This window comes from Primulina huaijiensis, chromosome 3 (assembly GCF_012295235.1).
Source record: "Primulina huaijiensis isolate GDHJ02 chromosome 3, ASM1229523v2, whole genome shotgun sequence".
In the NCBI taxonomy this organism is placed as follows: domain Eukaryota; kingdom Viridiplantae; phylum Streptophyta; class Magnoliopsida; order Lamiales; family Gesneriaceae; genus Primulina; species Primulina huaijiensis.
This window is the reverse complement of record NC_133308.1, coordinates 28,953,578-28,979,386: the sequence shown is the minus strand read 5'-3', so window position 1 is coordinate 28,979,386 and position 25,809 is coordinate 28,953,578. Positions and strand designations below refer to the sequence as shown.

The window sequence follows — 25,809 nt, the reverse complement described above, 5'->3', positions numbered from 1 at the left end:
CAAAAAATCACATGCCTTATTGAGATTGCAACACGTGGCAAAGCTAGTGCTTTCCAAACAAACATCTCCACCATTCCTTATCCGTCCTTGTCCACTTCCCAAACGGCTCCCTACTTTTTGAATAAACAAAAGCTATAATTTTATAAGGGATGCATATTCAGAATCTGAACATATTTTGCTTTAATATTATCTACTCATTTCGTCCCAAAACATATACTAAAAATTTATCAGAATACTTCCTATTTAATTTATTTAAAAAATTAACAGAATATTAAAGTTTACTTCCTATTTAATTTATTTCAAAAATAATCGTACATTTTTTATACTTAATTAAATATGAAAACTAAACTATATTATTAGAGACAAAAGATAAAAATTATATAAATAAATAAAAATCGGCGTACCCTATAAATTAATCGAAACGAAACCCCTCTCTCTCTCTCTCTCTCATGATTCGTATGCAGTAAACGGATACTCTCGCTCGCTCTATTTTTTCTATTTTCGAGTTGGTTGCGTGTCGAAGAGCTTTCATCTCCATTCTCGTGATTGATAAGGCCTTCGCGGGAAGTCCGGGGTATGAAACTTTCTTTTTTGTTGCCGTTCCGAAATTGTTGCATCTTGCCAACAAATTTTTGGCTATTTTCGGTTCTTCTCTTTGCGCAATGTGTTTGCTACGGCGTTTTGCTTTAGTGGAATTGATGTACATGCACTTGCTTTTTTGTGTGTTTTGATCAGTGTTGAAGAATTTGCGAAGTGGAAGGAGTTGCTTTTGTTTTCGTTGTTTCGATTCGAAATGGAGGACGACGGTGTGCCGCGGACGAAGATAACGCTTGGAGTGTGTGTGATGGAAAAGAAGGTGAAATGGGGTTTCGAGTTTCTGTTCCCTTTTCTTAAAAATTTCTACTTTTCGGTACCATGCATATTTAGTTGGAATTGTGTCCGTGAGTGATGATTTATTTGATTCTTTACGAGTTTTTCTTGTTCTTTGTTATTCCACATTGCCCAGGCAAATCTGGGGCCGATGTTGCAGATTTTAGAGCGACTACAAGCTTTTGGAGAATTTGAGGTTGTTAATTTGTAAGCTAGTCTAATAATATATGTGTATATATGCACGTATTGCCTGCCTATGTATGTATTTATGATGGATGTTCAACTATATTAAAGTGGGGCGTTGTTTCTGTTTAAGTTAACTTTTTTATTTGAAATAATTTAGTTATGATTGTGCGTATGAAATTGCGCAGGTTGTGCATTTTGGGGACAAGGTTATCCTTGAAGATCCTATTGAGAGGTGAATGTTATCTTATTAGAATGCCCAATTTATTGAGTGATGCTTGTTTATATGCTACTTTACGAGTTTGATCCTTTTTCTAAGAGAAAATATTAAAAATTAGAATTTCCGATGATAAAGTGTACCCTTCTACCTCGTGGATAATGTTTTTAGTGTTATAAATTTCAGCTGGCCAATTTGTGATTGCCTGATTGCCTTCTATTCCACTGGTTATCCTCTGAAGCGGGCTGAGGATTATTCTGCATTAAGGAAGTAAGTTTTATGTCTCGCATTTTCTTATCCTTATGCACAAATTCTTATCGCCGCCCTCGCATAATGTGCTTTTGGGAAGTAATTTTATTTGATTTTGATTATGAGTGATAAGTGCTTCGTACCTGGTATCTTCTTTTGTGTTGGTTCTTGCATGCACCATTATGAGAGAAATGTTGATTAAAGAGTAAACGGCGAGGTGGATATTCTTATCCTCACCCTCATATCACGTGTTTTGGGAAATAGTTTTTATTTGACTCTTGATCAACGATATGTGCTTTGTACATGTTATATTCTCTGTATTGGGTCTTGCAAACACGGTCATGGAAGAAATCAACATTAAAGAGTTAACCATATGTTGGACCATCCACAAGATACAGTTGCTATGCTGGTGCAGTAGCCTTTGCGCTACAGTTACAGATGTACGACAGAGTGATCACATTTTGATGATTTAACATGTTTACATACAATCATTAACATAATTGATCAACATACTAATTTTGATGCTTCTTTCTCAGCTAAAATTTTAGAATGATCTCACAGTTTCAATCTTCATTGTGAACATCTGAAAAATACCAAACCTAGATCAAATAATGAAATGTTATTCTGGTGTTGTGTATGTGAAGGATATATAAGAAAATGATAAAACTATTGGTTATGTCTTCGTGGAGTAGTGGATGAAGGGGAATACTAGGTGGGTGGAACAGTTGGAGGACAGCGGAAGCCACAGGAATTAGTTACTGTGGTGGTTTATGCAAGGCAAAGTTTGATCTTTTTAGCTGTGCTTCTTATCAAAGACTAACTCTTCCATTCTTTTACTTAAACTCATAGCCATGGAGATATTAAATGGGAAGTTCAATCTTCCTGGAAAATTTGAAAGACAGAGGAATTCTTTCTGGAAAAGGTGAACTGTTCCATTGAGAAGCGAGCCTCTGCCTGATGTTTTATCTTTTCTAATAATTTTTATGTAAAAAATATCATGTGGGCCACATCATGTCATTTTCACAGTTCACAAAGTATGCTGTCAGCCACACTAATTTACCACTCCATTTGTGTAGGCCCTTTCTTATTAATGAATTGGAACAACAACACCTTCTTCATGATCGAAGAAAAGTGTACGAGGTTTGCATCTTTAAGTCTTCTAGAGAAATCCAATACATGTGTCCCAACGCCTTCAAGACTCTTCATACGTTTTATTTGTCAGTGATAGATATCCATGTCTGTGAATAGACAACACAACTTTTTTCTTACTTGCAGCATAAGTGAATTCGTTTTGAATTTTCTTCCATCGACAACTTTCATCCCATATACCTTTTTAGGTTACTGGCGTTGGCTTCACAGTTAATTGTGAAATTCGGTTATCTATACATTGATAAAAAAAATGCGGCTCTGCTAAACCGATGCTTTGTATTAAATTTCTCACGTCTCCTTCAGAAGTATGCATTTCATTTTTTGATTGTTATATCATGCAATGAAAGTCCTAGTTACCTATATTCAATTTGGTATCTCTTGTCACCTGTAAATATGTGCATTTAAAATTGATATCAATTACGTATTTTGAAAAGCAAGTATTTTTCTTGCTAATAGCGGTTTTTGGGATTGAGTGGTGGTGGTGAAATGATAAATTTGTGGCAATTTCAGCGGCTTGAAATGTATGGAATTCCTGTTCCTAGATATGCCTTGGTGAATAGGGAATACCCAAATCAGGAGCTAGATTATTTCGCCGAGGAGGAAGATTTTGTTGAAGTACATGGGAATCGATTTTGGAAACCTTTTGTGGAGAAGCCCATCGATGGTAAGATATCTTTTAATAGCAAATACTGAATTTTCCTTTAATGTCTTTGGGTCATTTTGTTGTAATGGTTGGAAAGTAATTGTGATCTGCATCTGCTGCTCTGCTGTGTGAAGTTAAAACCTGATTGCACATTTCCAAATTTGTCCTGAGTTCAATTTGAGTTCCTAGGATGTCATAGGTATAATTATCCCCACCGAATACCTATCTTAATTTCTTACCAAATTGTGTTAGCTAGCCAATGTTCTAAAAAGGGCGAAGCTTTAAGGTTAAGCTTTATGAGTTTAAGTCGGTTTAGTACGAGATTAGACAGCTTTAAGGTTAAGCTTTATGAGTTTAAGTCGGTTTAGTACGAGATTAGACGTGAAAAAACGTTTTTAGTTTTTATTATATTTTTAATTGTATCAAGTCGATCAAAATATAAAATAACATATTAAATACAAAACTTAAGAATAAATGCGTAAATTTTAGAATTTTTTTATTATCAAGATTCAAGAGTAACCATCAATGAATACTTCAGTGCCTTTTAACAATTTTTATTAAAAAATTTATATCATCAAATATCAAATATTTAAAATTTAACTATATCAAAAAATAAAATAAAAGTAAACTTAAAAAAATAAATTAAAAGTGAACTTTAAATTTTATCTCAAAAGTCCACGCTAATCGCATTTCCGAATCGAAGCTTTTTCTTCACGCTTAATCGTACTTAATCCGCGCTTTTTGGAACATCAATGGTAGCACATATATTGCTTTCAGTTAAAATGGAATTAGTTGACTATTTTTTGTCTGAATGCACATCTACTTTCTATTTGTGCAATGTATTATATTTTGATTGCGTGTGAGGTGACATCCGGTTATTGCATTGAGTTAGGTTTGCACACTCCTACTACTTTTGGTCATTGCTATAATAGAATAATGTGCAATAGCATATTATCTTTTCTGACTGTATCAAATTGTTCAGTTTGCTCTTGCAGTTGATGGTCTTAGAGCCTCTATTGACATCCATTTTATGACATTAGTGCCGCTAGAAATTTTCGAAACTGGTGCACGTTCTTTTAGAATTTTAAAGGACAATAAATTCCCGAAGATTTCTTGTAACAGTAAAATACAAAGAGAAGGAAAAAATGTGGTGCCAGTCTGCCAGAAACTTTTTTATATAATACTCGTATGTGTACGAAAGTCGATAACTTCTTGCGTCCTTATCATAGCAGCGAATGATTATGAAATTTATTGCTGCATAAAAAATTGTCATTGTGCGGTTTCTTGTGAACAGAAAATACGCATGCAAAATTTTAGTTCCAATATTTTCTTTTGTTGCTTTTTGCGCTTATTATTTTTTATTGTAGAAATGCTTAGCAGTACTCAATTTGATTTGACAAGGTGATGATCACAGTATAATGATATATTACCCTAGTTCAGCTGGTGGGGGAATGAAGGAACTGTTTCGAAAGGTAAGAACTTTTAGATATATTATTTCTTTTATTTTATACTTTAAGGGCTTGTGTTTGACATCATCTTTCCTCTTAAACTGTTGTAAATTTGATACTCTTTGGGTGCTTGCTTTGGTAAACTTTTGCGAACAAAGAATTATAACCATTGGAAGCTTTTATCAGATAGCAATACTATAGGTTTAATTTGCATGCCATAAATTTGAGTTTTGACCTTTCGCTATGTGTAGCGCTTGCATTAGAATAGCTATTTGAATGGTGGGTGATGGGGTGGTCCTGATTAAGTCATAGGATGATGCTGTTTTTAACTTAACTTGAATGAGTAGAATTCCAAATTTCTTTTTCTCCCCATACACTATTTGACTTTAGTCTCTTTAAATTTGATCTATTGTTAGCTTTTGTTTTTGTCAAACCGTTCTACCCGAGAACATGCTGAAACTTTCAATTTCTTCTGGTATGACATTTGGGCCATTTCAGTTGAAATCCACTTATTTCTTGGAATTTAATGCTTGTTTTTCCTGATTCTTTGTGGTGGAGGTTTGAGAATGTAGAAGTAAGAGATATTCCTCAAGGTGTTCTGCATACATGTTTCCTCCATCTCTACAATTCTTGATTTTACTTACAGATGACGGAAAACACATGGTAATTTAATTAGGACTTAATCAATCCCTTGTTAAAAATGGTCGGAAGACAATATAATCCATTTTCCTTGATTTTTCTTGTGATGGTTTCTAAATTGTTTTCACTCAAAACTCTGTATATTTTTTGTATTTCTCACATCTTTCTCAGGTTGGAAATCGTTCAAGTGAATTTCATCCAGAGGTTAGAAGAGTGAGACGTGAAGGGTCTTACATATACGAGGAATTCATGCCCACGGGTGGTACAGATGTGAAGGTTATTTGTTGCTACTGTTGGAAAATATTCCTTATTTACGGCATAGTTGTAAAAAACACGCGCCTGACTGTGCCTAGGCGCAAGGCGCACCCTACGCGCTTGGGTAACCAAGGCTTGCCTCTTGCGGGCACGCCTCTAAGGCTTGGTTGAGTCGAGAAAAAGTGCGCTTCTGTGAAAATTGTTTTTGAGCAATTTTTTTCCACGTTAATATAACCCAAGCCGTATAAGATTAAGCCAATAACCTTTTAATTATTAGAAAACTCTACATGTATGTATTGACATATTTTTATTCCATCAAAACTCTAAGCACAAAGCGCTATCTTTCTCCTAATTTTAATCTGCACAGCCTTAATTTTTTTCTTCTCTTTGCAATTTCAATTACAGTGCTTCTATATTACTTCTTTAATTACTACAGTGCTCAATTTCTTTGATTTTTTTTCTTTATTTTATAAATATATTAACCACCACTGTTTTTCTTTCCTTTTTTTACTGCAATTTAATTCCAAGACATAGCCAACTTTTCATCTAATGTTTTCTTTAAGAAGACAAAGAAGTTTAATGATTAGGTAATTGATTTTTTAAAAAAAATTACATGTATATTTGTTAATAAATTTTTTATTTTAATTATTGTTTAATTTTCTGTGAAATCTATTTCAATGCTTATAAATTTTAGTTAAATTCACCTTAAATATGTGAATGCTAACAATTTATGCTTAGTGCGCCTTACTTCGATATGGCGCGTGCCTCATACTACAGGGCACTTATGCGTTGCATCTTAATTAACTATGATTGACTGTCATCCCATCTCGCTTCCTGGGAAAAGAATTATAAATTTATACATAGTAATGGAAGCGTGGATAGAGGAGAAGATGATTCATATTTGTTTGACATGTTATATATCTCATATTGTTTTTATTACTCAATCAAGTTATGTTTCTCTTTATATTTTTTGATCAATTCACATTCTTCTTGTGTAACAGGTGTACACAGTGGGCCCTGAGTACGCTCACGCTGAGGCGAGGAAGTCTCCTGTGGTTGATGGTGTTGTTATGAGAAATCTGGATGGTAAAGAAGTAAGTATCTCCCTCATTTACAAGCATAACTTCTATACATATTTTACGTAATTGTCCTTTTATCTTTTAGGAATAGAATCCTCAAGCAATTTGGCAACTCATCCTTCTATGACTTGTTGGTTCAGCCTTCCTAGTAGTCCATTAAGTAATGGCTTTTCAATTGTATTTGTTTCTCTGAAATCCCTCACATCTTGCTTTTCCTTCTCAGGTTGTCTATTTGTAAGCTCTCTGCTTTTGATTACATGTTACTCTATGTTTATATCATATGTAAACCACTGCATTCAACAATTACCTTATTTATTCTACGCAATTGAGAAACAGGCACTTACATAGATTTCCTGCAATAATTATGATCTTAAGTTGATAGAGTTTTCGTTACTTAATAAATACAAATTAAGTTGCTGGTTTGCGAACTTCTTTACTTCAAATTCAAAGCACTGGATTCATTTAAATTTCCTCTCTCGACTTTGAAATTACCTTATGTAGGTTAGATATCCAGTTCTACTAACTCCTACTGAGAAGGAAATGGCAAGAGAGGTGTGCTGCGCATTTAGGCAAGCTGTAAGTTATTTAATGCTTCAACTGTTTATTTCTTCTCAAATTGTCAGACATGTTTTCATGAAGTTTGGGAAAATTTCAATGATGGACAACTTATTGTACCTATTTTCCATCTATCTTTCATGCCCCCTGTGACTGTCACTGCCGTAGGTGTTTCTGCATGTAGAAGGTCATTTGAACATCTGAATGGGATAAACGAAAACTTAATTTGTATTATTCCATTGAATCACGCTACATACAACGATCCTGACTATGATTATTGTACTCTTTATGTATGAGTTCAAATGCTAAGTTATTTACGTTTTTCGTTCCGATGGTGCTATATCATTTTGTATTCATCACCCTTACACATTTTTTCAGACTTTTTCCTTGGATTCATCTTCAAATTTCTTTTTCTTCTCGTGGATAAAAGTCTGGCTACACTTGTTGGTTTGGTATTTGAGTGGCAAATGGTCTTAATATCTATGAGTGTGATATGCTGATAGAGAGTTTCTTATCAGGTCTAGCTGATTATCATTATCTCTTCTTCAAAAACTTTTATAACCTATGTATTGCCTGCTTGAACCAGCTTTGTATATGCCTCTGATAAAACGAGTAAGCCTTTTTCTGTTCATCTATCCGGGCCGAAACATATCGATATTGTTTTATTACTGTTTCTCAGAAATACTTTTTGACTCACTTTCATAATTCATATTTCACAGAACAATTATATTCTATATATAACTTTTTGTCACTTGCAAAATAATTCTATGATTATATTATATTCTATGTGATATTCAATATTTTTAAATTTTTAAATAAGTATTAAAAAAATTAAATAATCTAACACATTCTCACACAATATGACATCAGACATATACATATCAAATTTCTCATTCCAGAAACACAGCCAAACGTTCTTTACATTCCACAAATTATCTCCCACACATACATTTACTCGAAATATTTTCAAGAAATAATGGAAAAATAACCAAAGATGCCATAATTCTTTCAATGACTTGCACACATAACAGTTCAAGTGAAAAACCTATTTTCTCTTGATGTTATTTCAGGTTTGTGGCTTCGATCTCTTGCGTTGTGGGGGACGTTCCTATGTCTGCGATGTTAATGGATGGAGTTTTGTCAAGAATTCTTACAAGTAACTTTTTCTGTTAGCTTCATTCTTTCTCCATTATTTCCAAGTCGTAATGAGTTATGTTTTATTTATTGGAGTTTTTCGAAAGAATACTTAAATTCTGGTTGTTGATATGCCTTTATTATTTGGTCTCGTCTCTCGTCATTTTTTGTTTATAATTTTCCTCTTCTTATTCATTGGATTGACTTCTGAATTAGTACGGCGGTTTATACTGTACTTGTCAAATGCAGATATTATGATGATACTGCTTGTGTGCTGAGGAAAATGTTTCTTGATGCAAAAGCCCCACATCTTTCATCTACAATTCCTCCAACTTTACCATGGAAGGTCAACGAGCCAGTTCAGCAGTCTGAAGGACTGACACGCCAAGGAAGTGGGATAATAGGCACCTTTGGGCAATCTGAAGAGCTGCGATGTGTTATCGCTGTTATCCGTCAGTAAGATGCATTACCTATTGTTAATACTGGTAATGATTATTGCTCGCATGGTTTTCCCTTGAGAAATAATTTTTCACTGAACAGTGGTGACCGAACTCCAAAGCAGAAAGTGAAGTTAAAAGTTACCGAGGAAAAACTTTTGAATTTAATGTTAAAATATAATGGGGGAAGACCTAGAACAGAGGTGCAGTTGATATTTCTCCATCCTTTTCATCTTGTTGATTTTTTCAGTTTAATATATACATAATGTGTTTCAGCTTTTTCTTCAGAAAAAAGTGTTTCAGCGTTAAACTCTTTTAAACCATTCTGCAGACAAAGCTGAAAAGTGCTATTCAGTTGCAAGATCTTTTGGATGCGACACGTATTTTAGTGCCTCGTACTAGGTGTGGGAATGATGCACTTAATTGTTTTCCTATAACAGCCCTACAGATTTGTGAATGAGATTTATTCTCATATTGATGTGTTTCTTGTACAATAAGTTTGTACTCTCCTGTTGATTTTAGGATCTGCATTTGATTAACATTACCTCTATCAGACCATTTCTGTATGTCGCTAGAATGAAGGTATTCTGATTCTTGAGATTTAAACGAGCTTGAGTTTTGTCAATGTTCTCTGCATGAATGGAAATCCACTTGCTGTTATAATTTGCCTGTTTCCTTTGTCCGCCCCGAAATAACACATCATGTAAGAGCTGTGTTGCTGGCACAGGTGCATGTTCTGGTGGAACAATTTTGATCTCTTAGGCTTATTACTTTGAGCGGAAATCTTCTGCTCTTGGAAAAATGTATAGTATCATGGAACCGAAACTAAATTGAGTTCCAATTTTGTGAAAAATTTTGACTCCTCCCATAAAAGAGCTAGTAAGCATTTACTTTCTCCACGTCATTTAAATGCTTCATTTATCATATCGACAAAATTTTCCCTTCTTTCCTTGTTTACATTTTGGGAGATAGCAGCTAGAGACAAGTTTATCAGACACTTCATATGTCATTCCTTTTGAAATGCCAAGTCTTGAAACTTTGAGAGCTTTATTGTTGTAAAAAGATGTGCTGATAAATTTAGATCGAGGGCTTGCTTCATTATTTTCTTTGTTATTCTTTTTTTCTTTATTGATACATTGTTGAAAAATGAGTAAGTGCATAGTCTCTCCTTGTTGAATTTGCTTTAGATTGCTTTGAAGTGATGATAAAATTATTACCCAGACCTGACAGAGAGAGTGATAGTGAAGCTGATGACATTGAGCACGCTGAAAAACTTCGCCAAGTGAAGGCTGTGCTTGAGGAGGTTCATTCAAATATATCCTTTACTGTGAATTTCAAATACTTTGTATTCACTATTTTTGTTTGCAAATTGAACTTGCAAATGATATTTAAATAATTAAGTATACTCAGAATCTCTGTGTGCATGTTCATTTATAGCTTAACAAAATTGAGGAACCCAATGGATCGATCTATCGTCAATTTTCTCCGGTCTGTTTCATTTGAAAGTTGTGTAATTTCCTTTGAAATCCATAAAATTTTGTTCAAAGGAATGCATGGGACGAAACTTTTCATGTACTTTTCAGTTCTCTAAGATTCTTAGTCACGTGGCTCAAAATTCTTGGTGTGATGCCTGTCGTAGTTAATTTTTTTTCTTCTGAAAGCATAACCTTTTTTGTATTAATCTTTACACTTGTGGTAGGTTATGTATTGGAATTTCATGTTAGTTTATACCGTTTTGCTATTTTTTATGACATTAAATGACTAAGTTTTCCTCGATATGGTAAAAAGTTGTTGATGCTTTTATTTCTAGGGAGGACATTTCTCTGGGATTTATCGGAAAGTCCAACTCAAGCCATTAAAGTGGGTCAAAGTTGTGAAAAATAATGGAGAAGGGGAAGAAGAAAGGCCTACTGAAGCCCTGATGGTTCTTAAATATGGTGGTGTTCTTACTCATGCTGGCAGAAAGCAGGTGACTGCGCTTTATTGCATCACACATGATACTTCATTTCCTTTTGTTGCAACTTGATAGTTTGGTATAATTTTCATTTGTATTTGAAGATAATTGGAATTTGTGCTTAGCTTGTGCTATCAAATAATTATCCCTTTCTTGCTTTATACTCATTAATGTTTCTTGGCAGGCTGAAGAGCTGGGGAGGTATTTTCGGAATAATATGTACCCAGGTTAGCTGTTAATTGTCAGCATCTCCTGACATGTACTTTTCTGCACAGGAAAGCATGCAATCAATGATTGTTTTTTTCCCATCTTATTTATGTTGTCTACAGTTCGTGTATTAATTTGTGTGAGATGGTCCTAAGAATACATGTCACTTAGTGTCAGGGGCTTGTGATTTTCAAATTTTCTCTTCTTGCATTGCAGTAAACATTTTTAATGAGAACTTCATTTTTTCTTCATTGATTTTCTGTTTTTCTGAAAGTTGATGAAATGATGAATAGTGTCCAACTTATAGTGCAGGCAATCTTTTGTTGTCTGTCACTTTGTAATGGGTTTATACTTGGGGCGCATGATCCTTCTCGTTGATGTGATCGGGCAACTTTTTCTTCTATTTATGTGGAATTGTCGACTTTCTCGTAATTTTTAAGAAGTCTTCTGGTTTCTCTTTTCAGGTGAAGGCACCGGCTTGCTCCGTCTTCACAGCACATATCGTCATGACTTAAAAATATACAGCTCTGATGAGGGTCGTGTTCAGGTTAGGCTTTCAAATACAATTTATGCATCCCACGAATTTGCCAGAGCTACTTTCTGTGGGGAATTTTTTTTCAAACCCATTATATAAAAAAATATGTCCTCGTGTTTTTCATTTTCTCATGTAAACCTCGTTCAACAATTTTAAAGATTGAGCTTTTCGTTTCCAAAATCTCTCTAACTTCATGTGTTAATAAACTATCAATTATATTTTACTATTCACGCATATCTATTCCAAAATTTTTAAATAAATAAATTAACTAAATATATTTTTACTTTAATCATTGAATTTATTATTCACATGTTATCTAATTTGATTGTACACATTTAAACACACTTTATATTGCCTATAATTTAAAAAATAAAAGATATAGCTGCAATATAAAAATAAGTTCACCGATTTCTTAGTATTTTTTAGTATAATATAACATTGCCGATTTTCTAAATAATGATTTTATTTTGATATAATTAAATGAAATTAATCTATATAAAATAATGACAAAATGTCAATTTTAGTCATGTATGTGTTGGACTGTGACATTTTTAGTTTTAAATCTTTTTTTGAATAATTATAATCCTATAACTATATTGTGACTATCAATTTTAGTCATAGTCATAATCATGTAATTAAATGATTAATATTATTGTTAAATTTTATAGTTACATTGTTAGACACGCTTCAAGTCTCAAACGATTTTTGTAATCATGTAATATAAAAATTTAATAACAGTATTAGTAATTTAATTACATGATTTAGTTTAGAAGGACTAAAATTGATCGTCGACATAGTGAAAGGAATACAATTGATTTAATAAAAGATACAAGAATAAAAATGTAACACCTCAATATATACAAGACTAAAACTGACATTTGACCTAAAATAATCTTGTAAATATTTTATTCTTTAGGTCAGTTTTTTCAAATCATATCATTAAATTAAAGAATTTGTGTTAACAATTGTCATTTGTCAAGTTGAGAGGGGCATTTGTGAAGAAAAAGTTTTGGTTTTTGAATTTTGGTTTTTTCGGTTTGAAAAATATTAAAATGCGTTTTTAGACGAAAAAATATCAATGGCTCTTTGGATATGAAATATTTTTAATTAGTTTTTTAGAAATTTGCCCCTTCTCTTGTTACTTCTATTAATTGTTTATGAAACAAGAGTTGAATGAACTAATTTCGGAAATCATAATCAAGAAAATCTATAACTGATACATCCACGTCCTGTAAATTCTATTTTCTTATCGATTATTGACTAATCAACTAAAGAATACAATCAGATTATAATTTCAATATATTCATAATATCTTCACAAAATCTCCAACATTCCCCTCAGGCTTAAGAATAAATATTTTTCTTTCTAAGCTTGATAAGTAGGCTTTCTTGACTTTGCTTAGTGAGGCGTTTCGTGAGGATATCTGTTTCTTGTTCAAGAGTTGATATGTAGCATAGAAGGATGCCACCTTCCTCAATTTCATTCTTGATGAAACTTTACCGATCCTTACATGTTTCTATCATGTTGAACTGGATTTTTAACAATGGTGATGGCAGATTTGCTGTCACTACGCAACTTGATGGGTTTGAGAATAGGGATTTCCAAGTCTTGCATGAGTCTTTCAAGCCATGTAACTTCACATACTCCTTGAGCAATGGCCTGAAACTCTGCTTCAGCACTACTCCTTGGCACAACTGTTTGTTTTTTTACTACTCCTTGTAACCAGGTTGCCCTACAAATTGGTTCCTGAAGTCAACCTGCAATCTTCACTTTCTGCCCAATCTGCATCAACATATCCTTCAATACTTCGTTCTCGTTCTTTTGAAATATTATACCTATAGCCTCTAGACGTCTCTGAGTAGGTGAATGCATGTATTGACTCACTACACTCACAGCATATGCAATGCCAGGTCGTGTAAGAGAGAAATAAATCAGCCTACCAACTAGTCATTGGGTATCTTCCCTTGTCCACATGAGGCTCAGAATCTTTGATCTTGCTCTTCTAGTTCCTTTCAACCAGGATTCCTACTGGTTTGCATCCCAACTTCCTGGTTCTTTCTAATAGCTCAAGGACGTATTTCCTCTGAGAAACGAAAATGCCTTCTTTACTTCTTCCAACTTCCATGCCAAGGAAATATTTCAGACCTTTAACTTGGAATTCTTCTTTCAATTTCTCTTTAAACCTCTGAATCTCAATAGTATCTGATCCTTGGTTCAATGATTGATTTTGCTGAGGAGCTCGTGGCCTTCGACATTAGGTGTGAAGTGGTTCCTTAAGTCCTAGTTCTCCCCCTGAATCTTGACGTGAGATAGAAGTAGGAACTGGACTTAGATTCGAGTAGGTAAGTGGTGCATTTGAGTTATCATGTGGTGCGCAAAAAGAGAGATTTTGTGAGATAGGAAGCACACAGTGGGATTCCAATGACTGGCTTCATCAAGACTCCCCCTGGAGACGGGTGTGGGGATAAAACATCATATGTTCAAAAAAGTTAAGTCGCACGAGACAATTTTCGTGAAAAGCGGCGAGTAGCATTTGTATCCCTTTTGGGTGGGAGAGTAGCCCTCAAAGACACTTAAATGCCCGAGGGTGGAGTTTGTTGCGTTGGGGTTATTTATTGTGGACGTACATTGTGCAACCAAACACTTTTGGGGACAAGGAGTTAAATAGGTTGAAGTAAGAATTGCCTTCCTCAATAAGAGTTAGAAACAGAACTTGTGAACATTAGGCGGGATACTTCTAACAAATGACTGTTCTTCCTCTCGGCAGCTCCATTTTGTTTATGTGTGTCTACACAAGAAGTTTGATGATGTCTACACAAGAAGTTTGATGATGTATTCCATGATCCCCCAAATATTGACAGAATTTTTGTGAAAAATATTCCCGTCGATTATCAATATGTGGATATTTGACTGGAATATATTGAGAACAAGCTTGTGAAATTGTTTGAACTAATCAAATGCCTCATATTTATTTTTCATCAAATACACCCAAGTGCCCAACAAACTCTGGTATGGTCATCAATGAATGTTATGAACTATTGGGTTCGAGTCAAATTATGTGTGAATTAACTGAAAATGTCGTGAGGGTTTGTACGAGAAGGAAATCCTAATCAAGAAAATCTCTAATTGATACATCCAAATCTTGCTAATTCTGCTTTCCTATCATGACTAATCAACTAAGGAATAACACAAAAGAATATAAATTCAATAAGTTCAGAATATCTTCACAAAATCTCCAACAGTTTCCAAAATCCATTCTGGCTCACTCGCGTGTGATTAATTATATAAATGTTATGTGTCTTGCTTTATGATCGTTTGCTTTATATGTGTCAGATGTCAGCTGCTGCTTTTGCTAAAGGTCTTCTTGACTTGGAAGGACCGTTGACACCTATTTTGGTGGGTGACTTGAATTCTCTTATCACCATTTCCTGAGTTGTTTTCTGTAGATGCCATTTTACTGTATTATTCGTTTTTAAGGTTTCACTCGTTAGCAAAGACTCCTCAATGTTGGATGGCCTTGAGAACGCGAGTATTGAGATGGACGAAGCTAAGGTTTGTCCTGAAAGCTCAAACTTTGGTTTTATGGTATGCTTTTGGAAGGTCAGAACCAAGATTGAGAACACAGCTAGTAGTATTTAACAGACAACTTATATTTAATAATTTGAATGCAGCCACGGCCATCGGTGCAATGCTCGATCTTTCACTTATAATAAGCATGAGATTATCGCAGTTTCAGTTTGGTATATGTATCTTTAAGTATCACAATAAAATCCTGCCACATTCATGGGTTCAATGCAGTGTTATCTAGTTTTTTTAGGACCTCTGCTTTAATTTTTTGACCTAGCTCAGCAACCATAAGAATTTCATGTTTTCTTAAGTTAATTTGATATCTCAATGCTGGATGATTCATATTGTTATGTGGTTAATTTGATGCTTTGTATTAGATACCATGATACGGCACATGAAGATTATGGCGCTAGCATAGAAATTTATTTTCCATATTCTGTTATTAAATTTCTTTTTGCCTTATGTCATCATTTACACGTATTTGTATTTTAAAGCATTTTACTCTCTTTTGATTCACCCCTAAAAATATGAGGCTGCTTCATTTCATGGTGTTATTTCTATACATGTGTTATGGAAAGTAATGGAAATTGCATTAAATTTAAGCAAATCCGAGTTGCAATCGAATTTATCGAAAGGAAAACAATTTTCAGAGTCCTGAAATTTAACTTTTTCGCTTCAACACATTTTTGTTTGCCTCTTTAACAGGCTAGGTTAAATGAAATTATAACTTCTGCAACAAAAGCTGATCACAACAGTGTCTTGCCAGAAAAACCTTGGATGGTTGATGGGGCTGGAGTTCCTCCAAATGCATCCGAGCTTCTACCCAAATTGGTATAAAGTGTTCGCATCCTGTAAATGTTACTCTTGGAAAATTCATGTTTCATATTTTTTCTTACCAAGCTCTGCTCTCTCAGCTCTCTCTCTTTTTTAATTCCATCAGCTGCTGCACTCCTTGGTGTTCAAGGGAGCTTCATTTTATTTTTCTACTTTTGTGTTAATTTGCTAAGCACGATTCACTACTATTAGGTGGAACTAACCAAGATGGTCACTGAACAAGTTAGACTTCTAGCCAAAGATGAGGATGAGGAACTTGCAGATACAAGTTCGTACAATGTATACCTTCCGTATGATCAAGCTAAGGCACTTGGTAAAACCAATATAGATGTTGACCGGATTGCTGCGGGGTTACCTTGTGGTAGTGAGGGATTTCTTCTCATGTTTGCCCGGTGGAGAAAACTTGAGAGAGATCTGTATAATGAGCGCAAAGAGTAAATATTCTATTAAAAAATTTTCCTTCTCTCCTTTTCACCTATGATATAGTTTTGCAACTCATTCCTTCTTATTATATTTGGCCAATATCTCCATTTCTTGAATTAACCAACCACCAATTTTTTTAACTGCAGGCGGTTTGACATAACTCAAATTCCAGATGTTTATGATTCATGCAAGTAAGTATATATGTCGTATGATCATATTATAACTGGTGTCTTCTGGGTAAAGAAGCTTTCTCACTGAAATGAAACAATGAGACAATATGCTTGTGATGTGTGGAAAATATTTTTGGGCTCTATTATTTTAGGATCACTGCCTTTCTGTTATTTGCTTGTATCTTTTGCTTTACATAGGCTGCTATAAAAAGAGGATGGGGCTGGGGTGATGAGAATTCGTGATTTATGTGGCTTTACTTCTATATAACTTGAATTCATTTGGATTGTGCATGACTATGAACAGCACGATCTTTCTGCATATTTTGGATTCATGACAGAAAAATTTGTTCTGTTGGGTTGTTTGTGTTGGACATCGTAATCGAGGACTTGCTGATCATGTCCCTCCTGTGGCTCTGAAATTTTTCCTTTACATCTTGACAGATATGATCTTCTGCACAATGCACATTTAAATTTGAAAGGATTAGACGAGCTCTTTAAAGTTGCCCAGGTGTGGAATTGTTAACGATTGTAATCTGTACTTGCTCTAGAGGGAAAATAACCCCAATCCCCCTCACCTCCTCCCCACAGTTTTAGAAGAAAAATCAAACGGAACAAATAAAAATAATAAGTAATTTCTCTTCTTTTTGTGATGCCATAAACTTCAGACCACGCCCTCTTGTGTTTCTCTGTGAAGGCAAAACATCTATTCAGTTGGTGTTGTGTGTCCACTAATTACCACGATTTCCAGAGTTTCTGTAGATCTTTATCTGCAGTTAGATGTGTTGTTACAACTGATTTTTGTACAAAATTATCCTTTTGGAGTATTGGGGCCTGTGCGTTATGGTCCCGGGTTTTGATCATGTTATGGGATGATCAATGTAATTGGGATAGGTTTTCGAAGCTCGTTTTAAGAGAATCTCGCGATCTCACATTCACTGTTTGATTTTAGAATTCTGGATATTTTTATTCCTTGCAACAATGGTCATTTAAATATAAGGAAGAAAATTAATTTCCCTAGTGCCGTAATTCCCCTATCTATGAGTCCATGACTAGAATGCAAGTAATATTTAAAAAAAACTAAATAATATCCTTCTAATTAATTCTTTATTTCTGAATCTTCCTCCACTTCATCTTTGATTTCAGCAGTTTGTCTTTAATTCTTGCCCATCACATCTGCCTACCCTTGGAAATCGTGCTTGTCCTCAAGCACGAAAAAGAGAGATTCCAGGATCTTCCAAATTGTTGATGCTCTTTTTCTATTCTGAAAATTCTCCACCCTTCAAGAACAATTGTTGTAGAAGTATCTCAAGGATTAAGATCAAATGACAATAATTCATAAATTCTCCTCAGTTTTAACTTTGGACGATCTCGTTCCCATTTGAGAACCCCATCACACTCAAAGTAGAAAGAGGCCAATCCTTCCTTTCTTTCTCCGGTCTGTGTTGGTGTCAAACAAACTTGTCGCATTGACTAAGATCAGGTCTAATTGGCTATTGTATGGGTAAAATCTAGCTTCAAATTTTGAGGTACTTTTGATAAGTCATCCTCACTGTCTCGATGTACTTCAGAATGCTGGTCGGTGAGCCCTGTTGATTGCTGCTGTCTTTGCCCCGATCTTCCTATCACATGGTTGACAGACATTTGGATATCTCATCCAATTGATCAAGAAGAGCTTGCTGTCTTCTTTTATTGGCTGCCATGTTCTCTTAATAAAACTTTACAAAAGCTTCGAGTTGTGGCTGTAGTGCTTGGAATCCCCCCATGTAGGCTGGCTTTGATACCAACTTTGTTATGGTCTCAGGTTTGAATCATGTTATAGAATGATCAATGTATTTTGGATAGGGTTTCGAGACTCGTTTTGAGATAACCTTGCGATCTCACATTAACTCTTTGATTTTAGAATTCTAGATATGCTTATTCCTTGCAACAATAGCCATTTAAATACAAGGAAGAAAATTAATTTCCCTAGCTAGAAATCTGCCGTAATTATGGCTAGAATGAATGCAATATTAACAAAAAAAACTAAATAAAATCCTTCTAATTAATTCTTTATTTCTGAATCTTCCACCACTTCATCCTTCATTTCAACCGTTTGTCCTTAATTCTTGCCCATTACACTGATACTCAAAATTTTGATGATTCCGCAAAATTTTTTACAGTTACTTGCTGATGGTGTTATTCCAAATGAGTATGGAATCAATCCGAGGCAGAAACTAAAGATTGGATCCAAGGTAATTCAAGTGTTTACATCTTTACCTATTTCAATATACTTTCTATCTTGCTCGTGAAATTTCATAGTTTTCGTACAATTTATCGAATTTGGATAAATTGTATAGAGCTGGGCAAACAACATTTTTTACATAAACCTAGGTTGATGTAGAAGAGAGTGGTGGCAGGTTTTGCTTGTTGCTTAAATGAACGAATTTATTGTTGATAAAGTAACTTTTTTTGTTGTTCTACTTCATATCTTTGCAAATCATTCATAGCAGTAAAACTCTGTCAATGAAATTTCAGATCGCTCGTCGTTTGTTGGGAAAAATTTTGATCGACTTGAGAAATACACGTGAAGAAGCAGTCAATGTTGCAGAATTGAAGAATAATCAGGACAATGATCCTACATTTCCTATCACTGGAAAAGACGATACAGATCATCATTCAAAGTGTAACGGTAAATTTGAAGGCGCCAGAAGAGCTAGTTTTACTAGTGATATGTCGCTGGATCAAGATGAAGATGATGACAAAGAAACTAAATACCGTTTGGATCCAAAGTATATGTTCTGATGGATTTTATTATTCACATTTGTCCAGGAAAATTGAATCTCAATTTCGGAATGTTTTATAATAGAGATATCTTCTGTTCAATTTATTAGCTTTTGCTTCATCTTCAGATACGCGAATGTGAGAACACCGGACCGCCATGTGCGAACACGGCTCTACTTTACATCTGTGAGTGAATTATTCCAGCTGTACAATTTGTTTATACTTTAGTTGTATTTATTAACTCATGAGTATAGAAGGCTTCAAAAGTGGACCGAGTAAATATTTTATCTGAAAAATAGTGTTTAGATCCTCAGTTTTAAAATCAAACATCAATGTGAATCCAAGTACACGAGCATGCATCATGAATAAAATGAAATTGGGAAAAATAGTGCGAGTGTATAATGGGATTTAACGTATGAAAAGTCGCGGAGAGAGACCAAATGTGTGCTGATGTGTTTTTCGGTCTAATTGGATTAGTCCTGGCATACTTTCAAGAATATTGTTTCATGGGCAGTGCAGTGTGTTGCTTGTTACTAATAGTATCATAGTTGATGCGGACAAGATCTAGATCTATTTTTTAGCATAGCATGTTAATGTATATTTGGATTTTTTTTTCCTGTGAGGCAGCTTCTGTTTGCGACTTGCATGTGCTGCCATCCTAAAGAGATTTATAATTATAGAAGATTTGTTCAGTTTCTTTGTGCTTTAGTTTGCTTCTTTAATATTCCATTCAAATTATATTGATTGTTTTATTTTGAAATGGTAGGAATCTCATATCCATTCCTTGATGAATGTTCTTCGTTATTGCAATCTGGATGAATCTCTTCAAGGAGAACCTGGCATTGTTTGTGATAATGGATTGGAGCGTTTGTGTAGGACTAAGGAGCTTGATTACATGAGTTACATTGTTTTGAGATTGTTCGAGGATACGGAGGTTGGTGTCTGGAATCTAATTTTCTCTTGTTGTTTAAGTGGAATTGTATGCAACCTGTTTTGCATGTCATCATTTCATTTCACAGATTGACCTGTAAAGATTATTATCATCATTTTTCTCTGAATGGAACCACATAAATAGCTTTCATTTTATTTTTGGTTCATAGAATTCCCATGGTGTTGAAAACTGTCATCCCAGAAGTTGCATGTTCAAAACTAGTTCTGTTGGTTGATAGTTTGCTCATCTTTGGTAGTATCTAAACTCGAATGCAGGTGGCTTTAGAAGATCCCAAGAGATTTAGGATAGAGATGACTTTTAGCCGTGGTGCAGATTTATCCCCTTTGGAGGTAACGTTAATTTGTGACATTATTATTATGAAAATCCTTCTGACAACATCATGCTTCTGTTTTGCACTTTCTGGTCGTGGCGTGAGCAATTGGGAAGTTTTGGAGTTTCTCGGTGAGCTAGCTTTTTGTTTCATTTTTGGCAGAGCAATGATAGCGAGGCAGCTTCACTGCATCAGGAGCACACATTACCAATTATGGGTCCTGAGAGGTTGCAAGAAGTCGGATCGTGTTTGACCTTAGAGATGATGGAGAAGATGTTTCGTCCATTTGCTATGCCAGCGGAAGATTTCCCCCCTCCATCAATTCCTCAGGGATTCTCAGGCTATTTTTCCAAAAGTGCAGCAGTTTTAGAACGCCTCGTAAATCTTTGGCCCTTTCACAAGTATGGAAACGCTAACGGGAGATAGTACGTTCACATTAACTTCCAACTTTTTAGGGTCTTGTCCGAGGTTCATCTACTTAGTCTAAAGGCATCGGTACAAAAGAATCTGAAGGAAATATGAGAAGAAACGACGCCTACAAAAATGGCCATTATTTCATTTTCTTTTACCTTTTGTTGCAGTTCGTGGTCTTCATTCGTTCTTGTGTATATGTAGTATTCAGTAGTCAGACATAATTGTGAGGCTCTTTTCCGATGGAAGTCTTTCTACTAACAAGACTCACCCCCACTTAATGGAAATACGAACGAAACTATTGAATCTCACTTTCATGCAAGCACGCGAGTACTTTTTTTATCCATTATTTAAAAAACTTTGGGTTTTTCAAATTTGCCTTCGGCAGCCTCTCAGCCATGACCATTGACTTTGAAGGTGCGTGATCTTTGCAAGCAACAGGTCATTCTTCTGTCTCTACAACGCATATTCCTACTCTTTGAATCCAGATCATATGTGGCTCTCTACCACAATCTTCTTTGCAATCCAGTTCAAGATCTTGTAGTCGAGCTGTAAATACTTTGATATCTTATAGACGTATTTGGAAGGATTAGAACTCCCCAACACTTGAATGTAACGCCTCGCCTCTGTATGTAAATCTAGCTTCATTATGTGTTAACTTGTGGGTCAGTATTCAGAAACCAAAAACGTATCTTCGATAAATCAAATGGCAATTGGGCCTTCAGAGGAAATGGTATTTCAACTTTCCCTTTGTGGTGTGGGGAAACAGGCCCGTTGCTGGCGGAAACCCACTCTGGATTTAATTTTGGCAATTCCAAATGCAAATCACGTTTCAAATTTTGAAGCTCGAAGAGGAGTTGTTGCTCATGTAGCGTAAGGTATATATTAAAAAAACTAAATCTAGTAATTGTGATTTGAAGATCAAGTTATTCTGAATCTCTGGTCTAGGTGCCGAAAAAATTGATGTTAATCTATTGTCCATTTTGATTGGGTTATTTGTCCCAAACAAGATGACGGCCACTGGGGTATGTTCACGTGCAGAAAATAAAACGACGATGAAAACGGAGTCTCGTTAGACATCCTCTCCCCGAACAAATTCAAGATATAAAAATAAAATCCAGTCCAAAAAACAAACATATACTATTTCAACCTAAGATAAAATCGGAATAGGAGACACCAAGAAATCAGGTTCCAAAAAACACCTTAAATTGTTTCTGAAAGAACCATATAAGCTGCCAAAAGAACTGGGTATTAAGCAAACCGTAGAAGAACGCTCTTCAATATCAACTCAAGGCTTGAGGGCTAATGCCAAACCAAACTTTGCACTCTTGTCTATAGACTTGGTGTCCACCTCAGTTGACACGGTGATGAGTGATTTGGGACGCCATTCATGCTGGATCAGGGCACTTGCCTTGCCAAAGTTATTCAGTCGAGCCTTCACAGTGGTCAAGGGGTCCAACAAATGTTGAGTGCCGACGGTGATGGTATTCTCATTACTCGTAAAACTGTGTGCCACCTCAGCACCGACTGCAGTGCTGGTCACTGGGTTCACTGTGTGGTAGTAAGATCCAGTCAAGGTGTCACCCTTGTCATTCCTAAAGCAGGATGACATAGTCATTAAATTTCTCAAAAATCTGTTAAGAATACAGATGACACATATGCCCAACCGTTGCGTTGCATACTAATTATCGTCTTGAATCTTGATCTGCAAGGAACAAAGTAAATTTAAAACAAGTAATTAGCAGACTGCTCACAGAGTCAACGAGGCAATGAGATCAGAATTTGTGAAGCTTGCGCCAAAGTTGCATTTGGTCAAAGCACCTTCCTTGGTATCAAAAGACACATCAGTCCCAATAGCAATTTTATCGCTTCCCAGAACACCAGAAAAGTTCACAATGGGGTTGACAGTCAACCCAATGCTTGAGCTAATACCAGCACACTCGTGCAGGTACTGAAGCTCCAACTACAAATGGCAATGAGAATCCATAATTAAAGAAGGATCAAATATTTAGCACATCAGATTTCATACAGTAAAACATTGTCCACTTTAATTTACCTTCCCAGACCTTTGATCAGGAACTTTAAAGCTTAAGATTGTCTTCAAACCAGGTGCCGGCTCATCAATAGTGAAAGTGGTAAAGAGCTGGCACGGATTCCAAAATCTAATGTAAATAGAAGATGAGTACAGCACAATCCAAGTGAACAAGGTAAAAGTAAAGCATACATTAGCGGCTGTATCCACTTTAATATCAGTTGTGACATTTTTGTGCTTCAATTGGGTATTAATGTCTGCCAAAAACAATTCACCTTTCTTTGTTCCCGTTGAAGTGAGAGTCTGCGACAAAACAAGAAACAATAACTGTAAGGTAAAAAATTATATCCGGACACTCCAACAAAACCATTGATACATCGAATTAACTAACAAAACAAAACATGTGCATACAAGCCCATCTGTGATTACAAACTGCATGCACTAAACACATCAAAACACTAAATATAAAATACCAAATAATCTGCACACCAGCTACCACAAATGATACACATCTTAGTTCAGAACTCAAAGGAGAAGAGTGAGATGCAAAAGAAATGATTAATTAATTCCCACAATATATTTGTTTGTGAAACACAATTTTCAAATGTTTTAAAACAAAGGCTAATACTAGGTATAATAATGCAGCATATTTACAAGTTAATACGAATCAAAATAATATAAATACATTTAATTACGTGCGACTGCGTACGATAATAAGAAATACAAAAAAACACACAACATTTTCTTCAACTTTCGATTGAACCTGACAAAGAAAAACGCCTTTCTCACCCAGTCCGACATAAAAACTAGAACAAACCCCACAACAGACACATGCACTAGCTATAACCGATGTTTTAAGTAAGAAATCGATCCGTTATTTCAGTACAACATTTTCAACCGAGATTCAACAACAAAAAAAAAACTAGCTTCACAAATATGACTTCCACGAAATCAACAACCTAGTAGAGGCACTCATGCCCCACAGACATTCAACTATAGACCTCGGAAACGTTTAGAGAAGAAAAGCAAACTGCGATGTACACAAACAAAACGCTGCACCAAATGCATAGCGACATAGAAACGACACCAATGCCAAACAAAAATCATCACAAAAACAAATAAAAATGTCTATCAACAGAAAGAACATCTATAAAACGCACAGAAGATTTATTTTTAAAAAACGAAAAAGAAAAAAACTAATCACACAACACACACACTATAACATAGCAGAATGAGATTGATTAACATGTAAAAATCCAAATACATAGCTAAAACAACATGCACCGCACTAACTATTTCCCAAAATAAAATCACGAGACCCGTAAAAACGAATCCAAAGCTAGATCTGTAAAATAACACCATAAATGCTCACAAAACACTTACAACTCCAGTAGGAGAATAGGTTGTGATCGTAAACTTCTGGTCGCTGCTCAAGTAATCCTTGTTCAGAAGATCTAATTCCACACACAAAAAAAAATCACAGCTAATCCACATCAAAAAACAAAAGAAACAAGAATCAAAATAAAGAACCTCGAGCTCTTTTGCCAATATCAGAGTACAGCCCCGGTCCCTTGCCCATGATTCTTCAACCTCAGATGAAAATTTTAAAAAACAAATGTGACGAGAGCGAGAGAGAGAATTGATTTATGATTTATTTGCCAAATCAATATATTTTGTGTTTCTTTTCCGCAGGGCAAGTCTTTCTGAGAATCTGAGCCGTTGATGGGCAGCGGTTGTTTATGCACCGTTGAGTTTTGAGATTTCAATTTAGAGGGGTTTAAGGGCACACGTGGCACTTGTGGGTATGCGCTGTAATTTTTATTCGGCAAAAAGATAATGCCAGTGAGGTGTTTTGTTCCTCAAGAAATATGATTTTTAGGGATCACAAATATTTCTTTTGCTATAAATAATAAAATATTCTCGAATAAATAACTAAAAAGAAAATAGAGCTACTTTCACTTTATTCGTTACACATCTAGTTTTTAAATATCAATTTTTTTGACAAGATTTTAAATATTATATTACTATTAGAAAATCCGAGTTGCTCTTTTACCATAAGCCACGGTTTTTTTCCAAGTAGCAAACACCTGGATCTACAATTAGTACAAGAGCCATACATGTCCGACCCCCATAAATTTCGATTATGCAATTTGGAGCAATACTTTTCTGCAATATTCTGTGTGATAACTATTGGAACGTAATGTTTGCTCCAATCTACGGATGAAAAATTTGAGTTTTAATCATCTCTCAGTTATATTTTTTGGCGCAGGAACAAATATTTGGTCCTACATGAACTTGAAAAGTTTTTCTATTTGGGTATTGGCTAACAGACATCTTGGGGATCTATGAAGGGAGATCAGGCTAACCAAACTTACAACATTCTAATTCTACAAAATGCTGAAACGGTTGCTCTAGTCGCCTCCCCTGAAGGTAATTAAATCTCACCCAATACTATATTCTAGAATGCAATCTTTTTTTTTTTAATTCTATGGTCATTGATGTTGCGGCAGAGGGGCATCAGTGTACTGTTGGATCAATTTTAATTTATATGTGTTTATATGTGAATAATTATGTGTGTGGGTTGTCTGTTAAGTTAAGCCCAAAATAAAAGATCAAATAAGGTTTCGGGTTATTGGGCTTTAATGTATCTGATAGGTTGTTGGGCCTTTAATGTGTAGAGACATAAGTGTAATTTATGTTTTTATGATGGGCTAAAACAGAAGAATCAGAAGATAATGATAATATTATCTATATATATAGGTCATGGTCCCCAGATCTCGCGTTATCACTTTCATT

General features: G+C 35.0%; 2 protein-coding genes across 6 annotated transcripts; one reads left to right on the top strand and one right to left on the bottom strand.

Annotated features, from left to right (window-relative positions):
* Positions 1-438: 438 nt before the first annotated feature.
* LOC140974456 (inositol hexakisphosphate and diphosphoinositol-pentakisphosphate kinase VIP2-like) lies at positions 439-21,052 on the top strand. 4 transcript variants are annotated; one of them, XM_073437917.1, is made up of 31 exons: positions 439-574; positions 736-856; positions 1,007-1,066; positions 1,242-1,288; positions 1,457-1,540; positions 2,596-2,659; positions 3,179-3,332; positions 4,713-4,783; positions 5,570-5,674; positions 6,655-6,747; positions 7,234-7,308; positions 8,358-8,443; positions 8,671-8,877; positions 8,962-9,061; positions 9,190-9,260; positions 10,080-10,161; positions 10,669-10,827; positions 10,997-11,039; positions 11,484-11,566; positions 14,888-14,950; positions 15,032-15,106; positions 15,827-15,952; positions 16,148-16,389; positions 16,525-16,569; positions 16,990-17,056; positions 18,708-18,779; positions 19,063-19,316; positions 19,437-19,494; positions 20,075-20,242; positions 20,515-20,589; positions 20,733-21,052. In XM_073437917.1, exons 2-31 carry the CDS (start codon positions 794-796, stop codon positions 20,994-20,996), a joined length of 3,156 nt encoding a protein of 1,051 aa, XP_073294018.1. In that variant the 5' UTR covers positions 439-574; positions 736-793; the 3' UTR covers positions 20,997-21,052. The 4 variants fall into 4 exon arrangements, with proteins under 4 accessions (XP_073294018.1, XP_073294020.1, XP_073294019.1 ...); XM_073437918.1 differs by having other exon boundaries at positions 449-574; positions 744-856; XM_073437919.1 differs by lacking the exons at positions 14,888-14,950; positions 15,032-15,106.
* Positions 21,053-22,106: 1,054 nt separating this feature from the next.
* LOC140974455 (mitochondrial outer membrane protein porin of 34 kDa-like) lies at positions 22,107-24,694 on the bottom strand. Of its 2 annotated transcripts, XM_073437915.1 has the most exons (6): positions 24,544-24,694; positions 24,397-24,467; positions 23,206-23,316; positions 23,038-23,124; positions 22,736-22,944; positions 22,107-22,576 (listed from the first exon to the last, which is right to left on the bottom strand). In XM_073437915.1, exons 1-6 carry the CDS (start codon positions 24,590-24,592, stop codon positions 22,270-22,272), a joined length of 834 nt encoding a protein of 277 aa, XP_073294016.1. In that variant the 5' UTR covers positions 24,593-24,694; the 3' UTR covers positions 22,107-22,269. The 2 variants fall into 2 exon arrangements, with proteins under 2 accessions (XP_073294016.1, XP_073294015.1); XM_073437914.1 differs by having other exon boundaries at positions 23,038-23,316.
* Between the last annotated feature and the right edge of the window lie 1,115 nt (positions 24,695-25,809).

What these genes read in the sequence shown, in the direction of transcription:
- LOC140974456 (XM_073437917.1), top strand. Translation starts at nt 794, where the DNA reads ATGGAGGACGACGGTGTGCCGCGGACGAAGATAACGCTTGGAGTGTGT. An exon ending in GAAATCTGGATGGTAAAGAA is followed by an intron (nt 6,748 to 7,233) that starts GTAAGTATCTCC and finishes TACCTTATGTAG; the next exon opens with GTTAGATATCCAGTTCTACT. An exon ending in GGGGAAGACCTAGAACAGAG is followed by an intron (nt 9,062 to 9,189) that starts GTGCAGTTGATA and finishes ACCATTCTGCAG; the next exon opens with ACAAAGCTGAAAAGTGCTAT.
- LOC140974455 (XM_073437914.1), bottom strand. Translation starts at nt 24,592, where the DNA reads ATGGGCAAGGGACCGGGGCTGTACTCTGATATTGGCAAAAGAGCTCGA. An exon ending in CCTATTCTCCTACTGGAGTT is followed by an intron (nt 23,317 to 24,396) that starts GTAAGTGTTTTG and finishes GTTTTGTCGCAG; the next exon opens with ACTCTCACTTCAACGGGAAC. An exon ending in CTGATCAAAGGTCTGGGAAG is followed by an intron (nt 22,945 to 23,037) that starts GTAAATTAAAGT and finishes TGCCATTTGTAG; the next exon opens with TTGGAGCTTCAGTACCTGCA.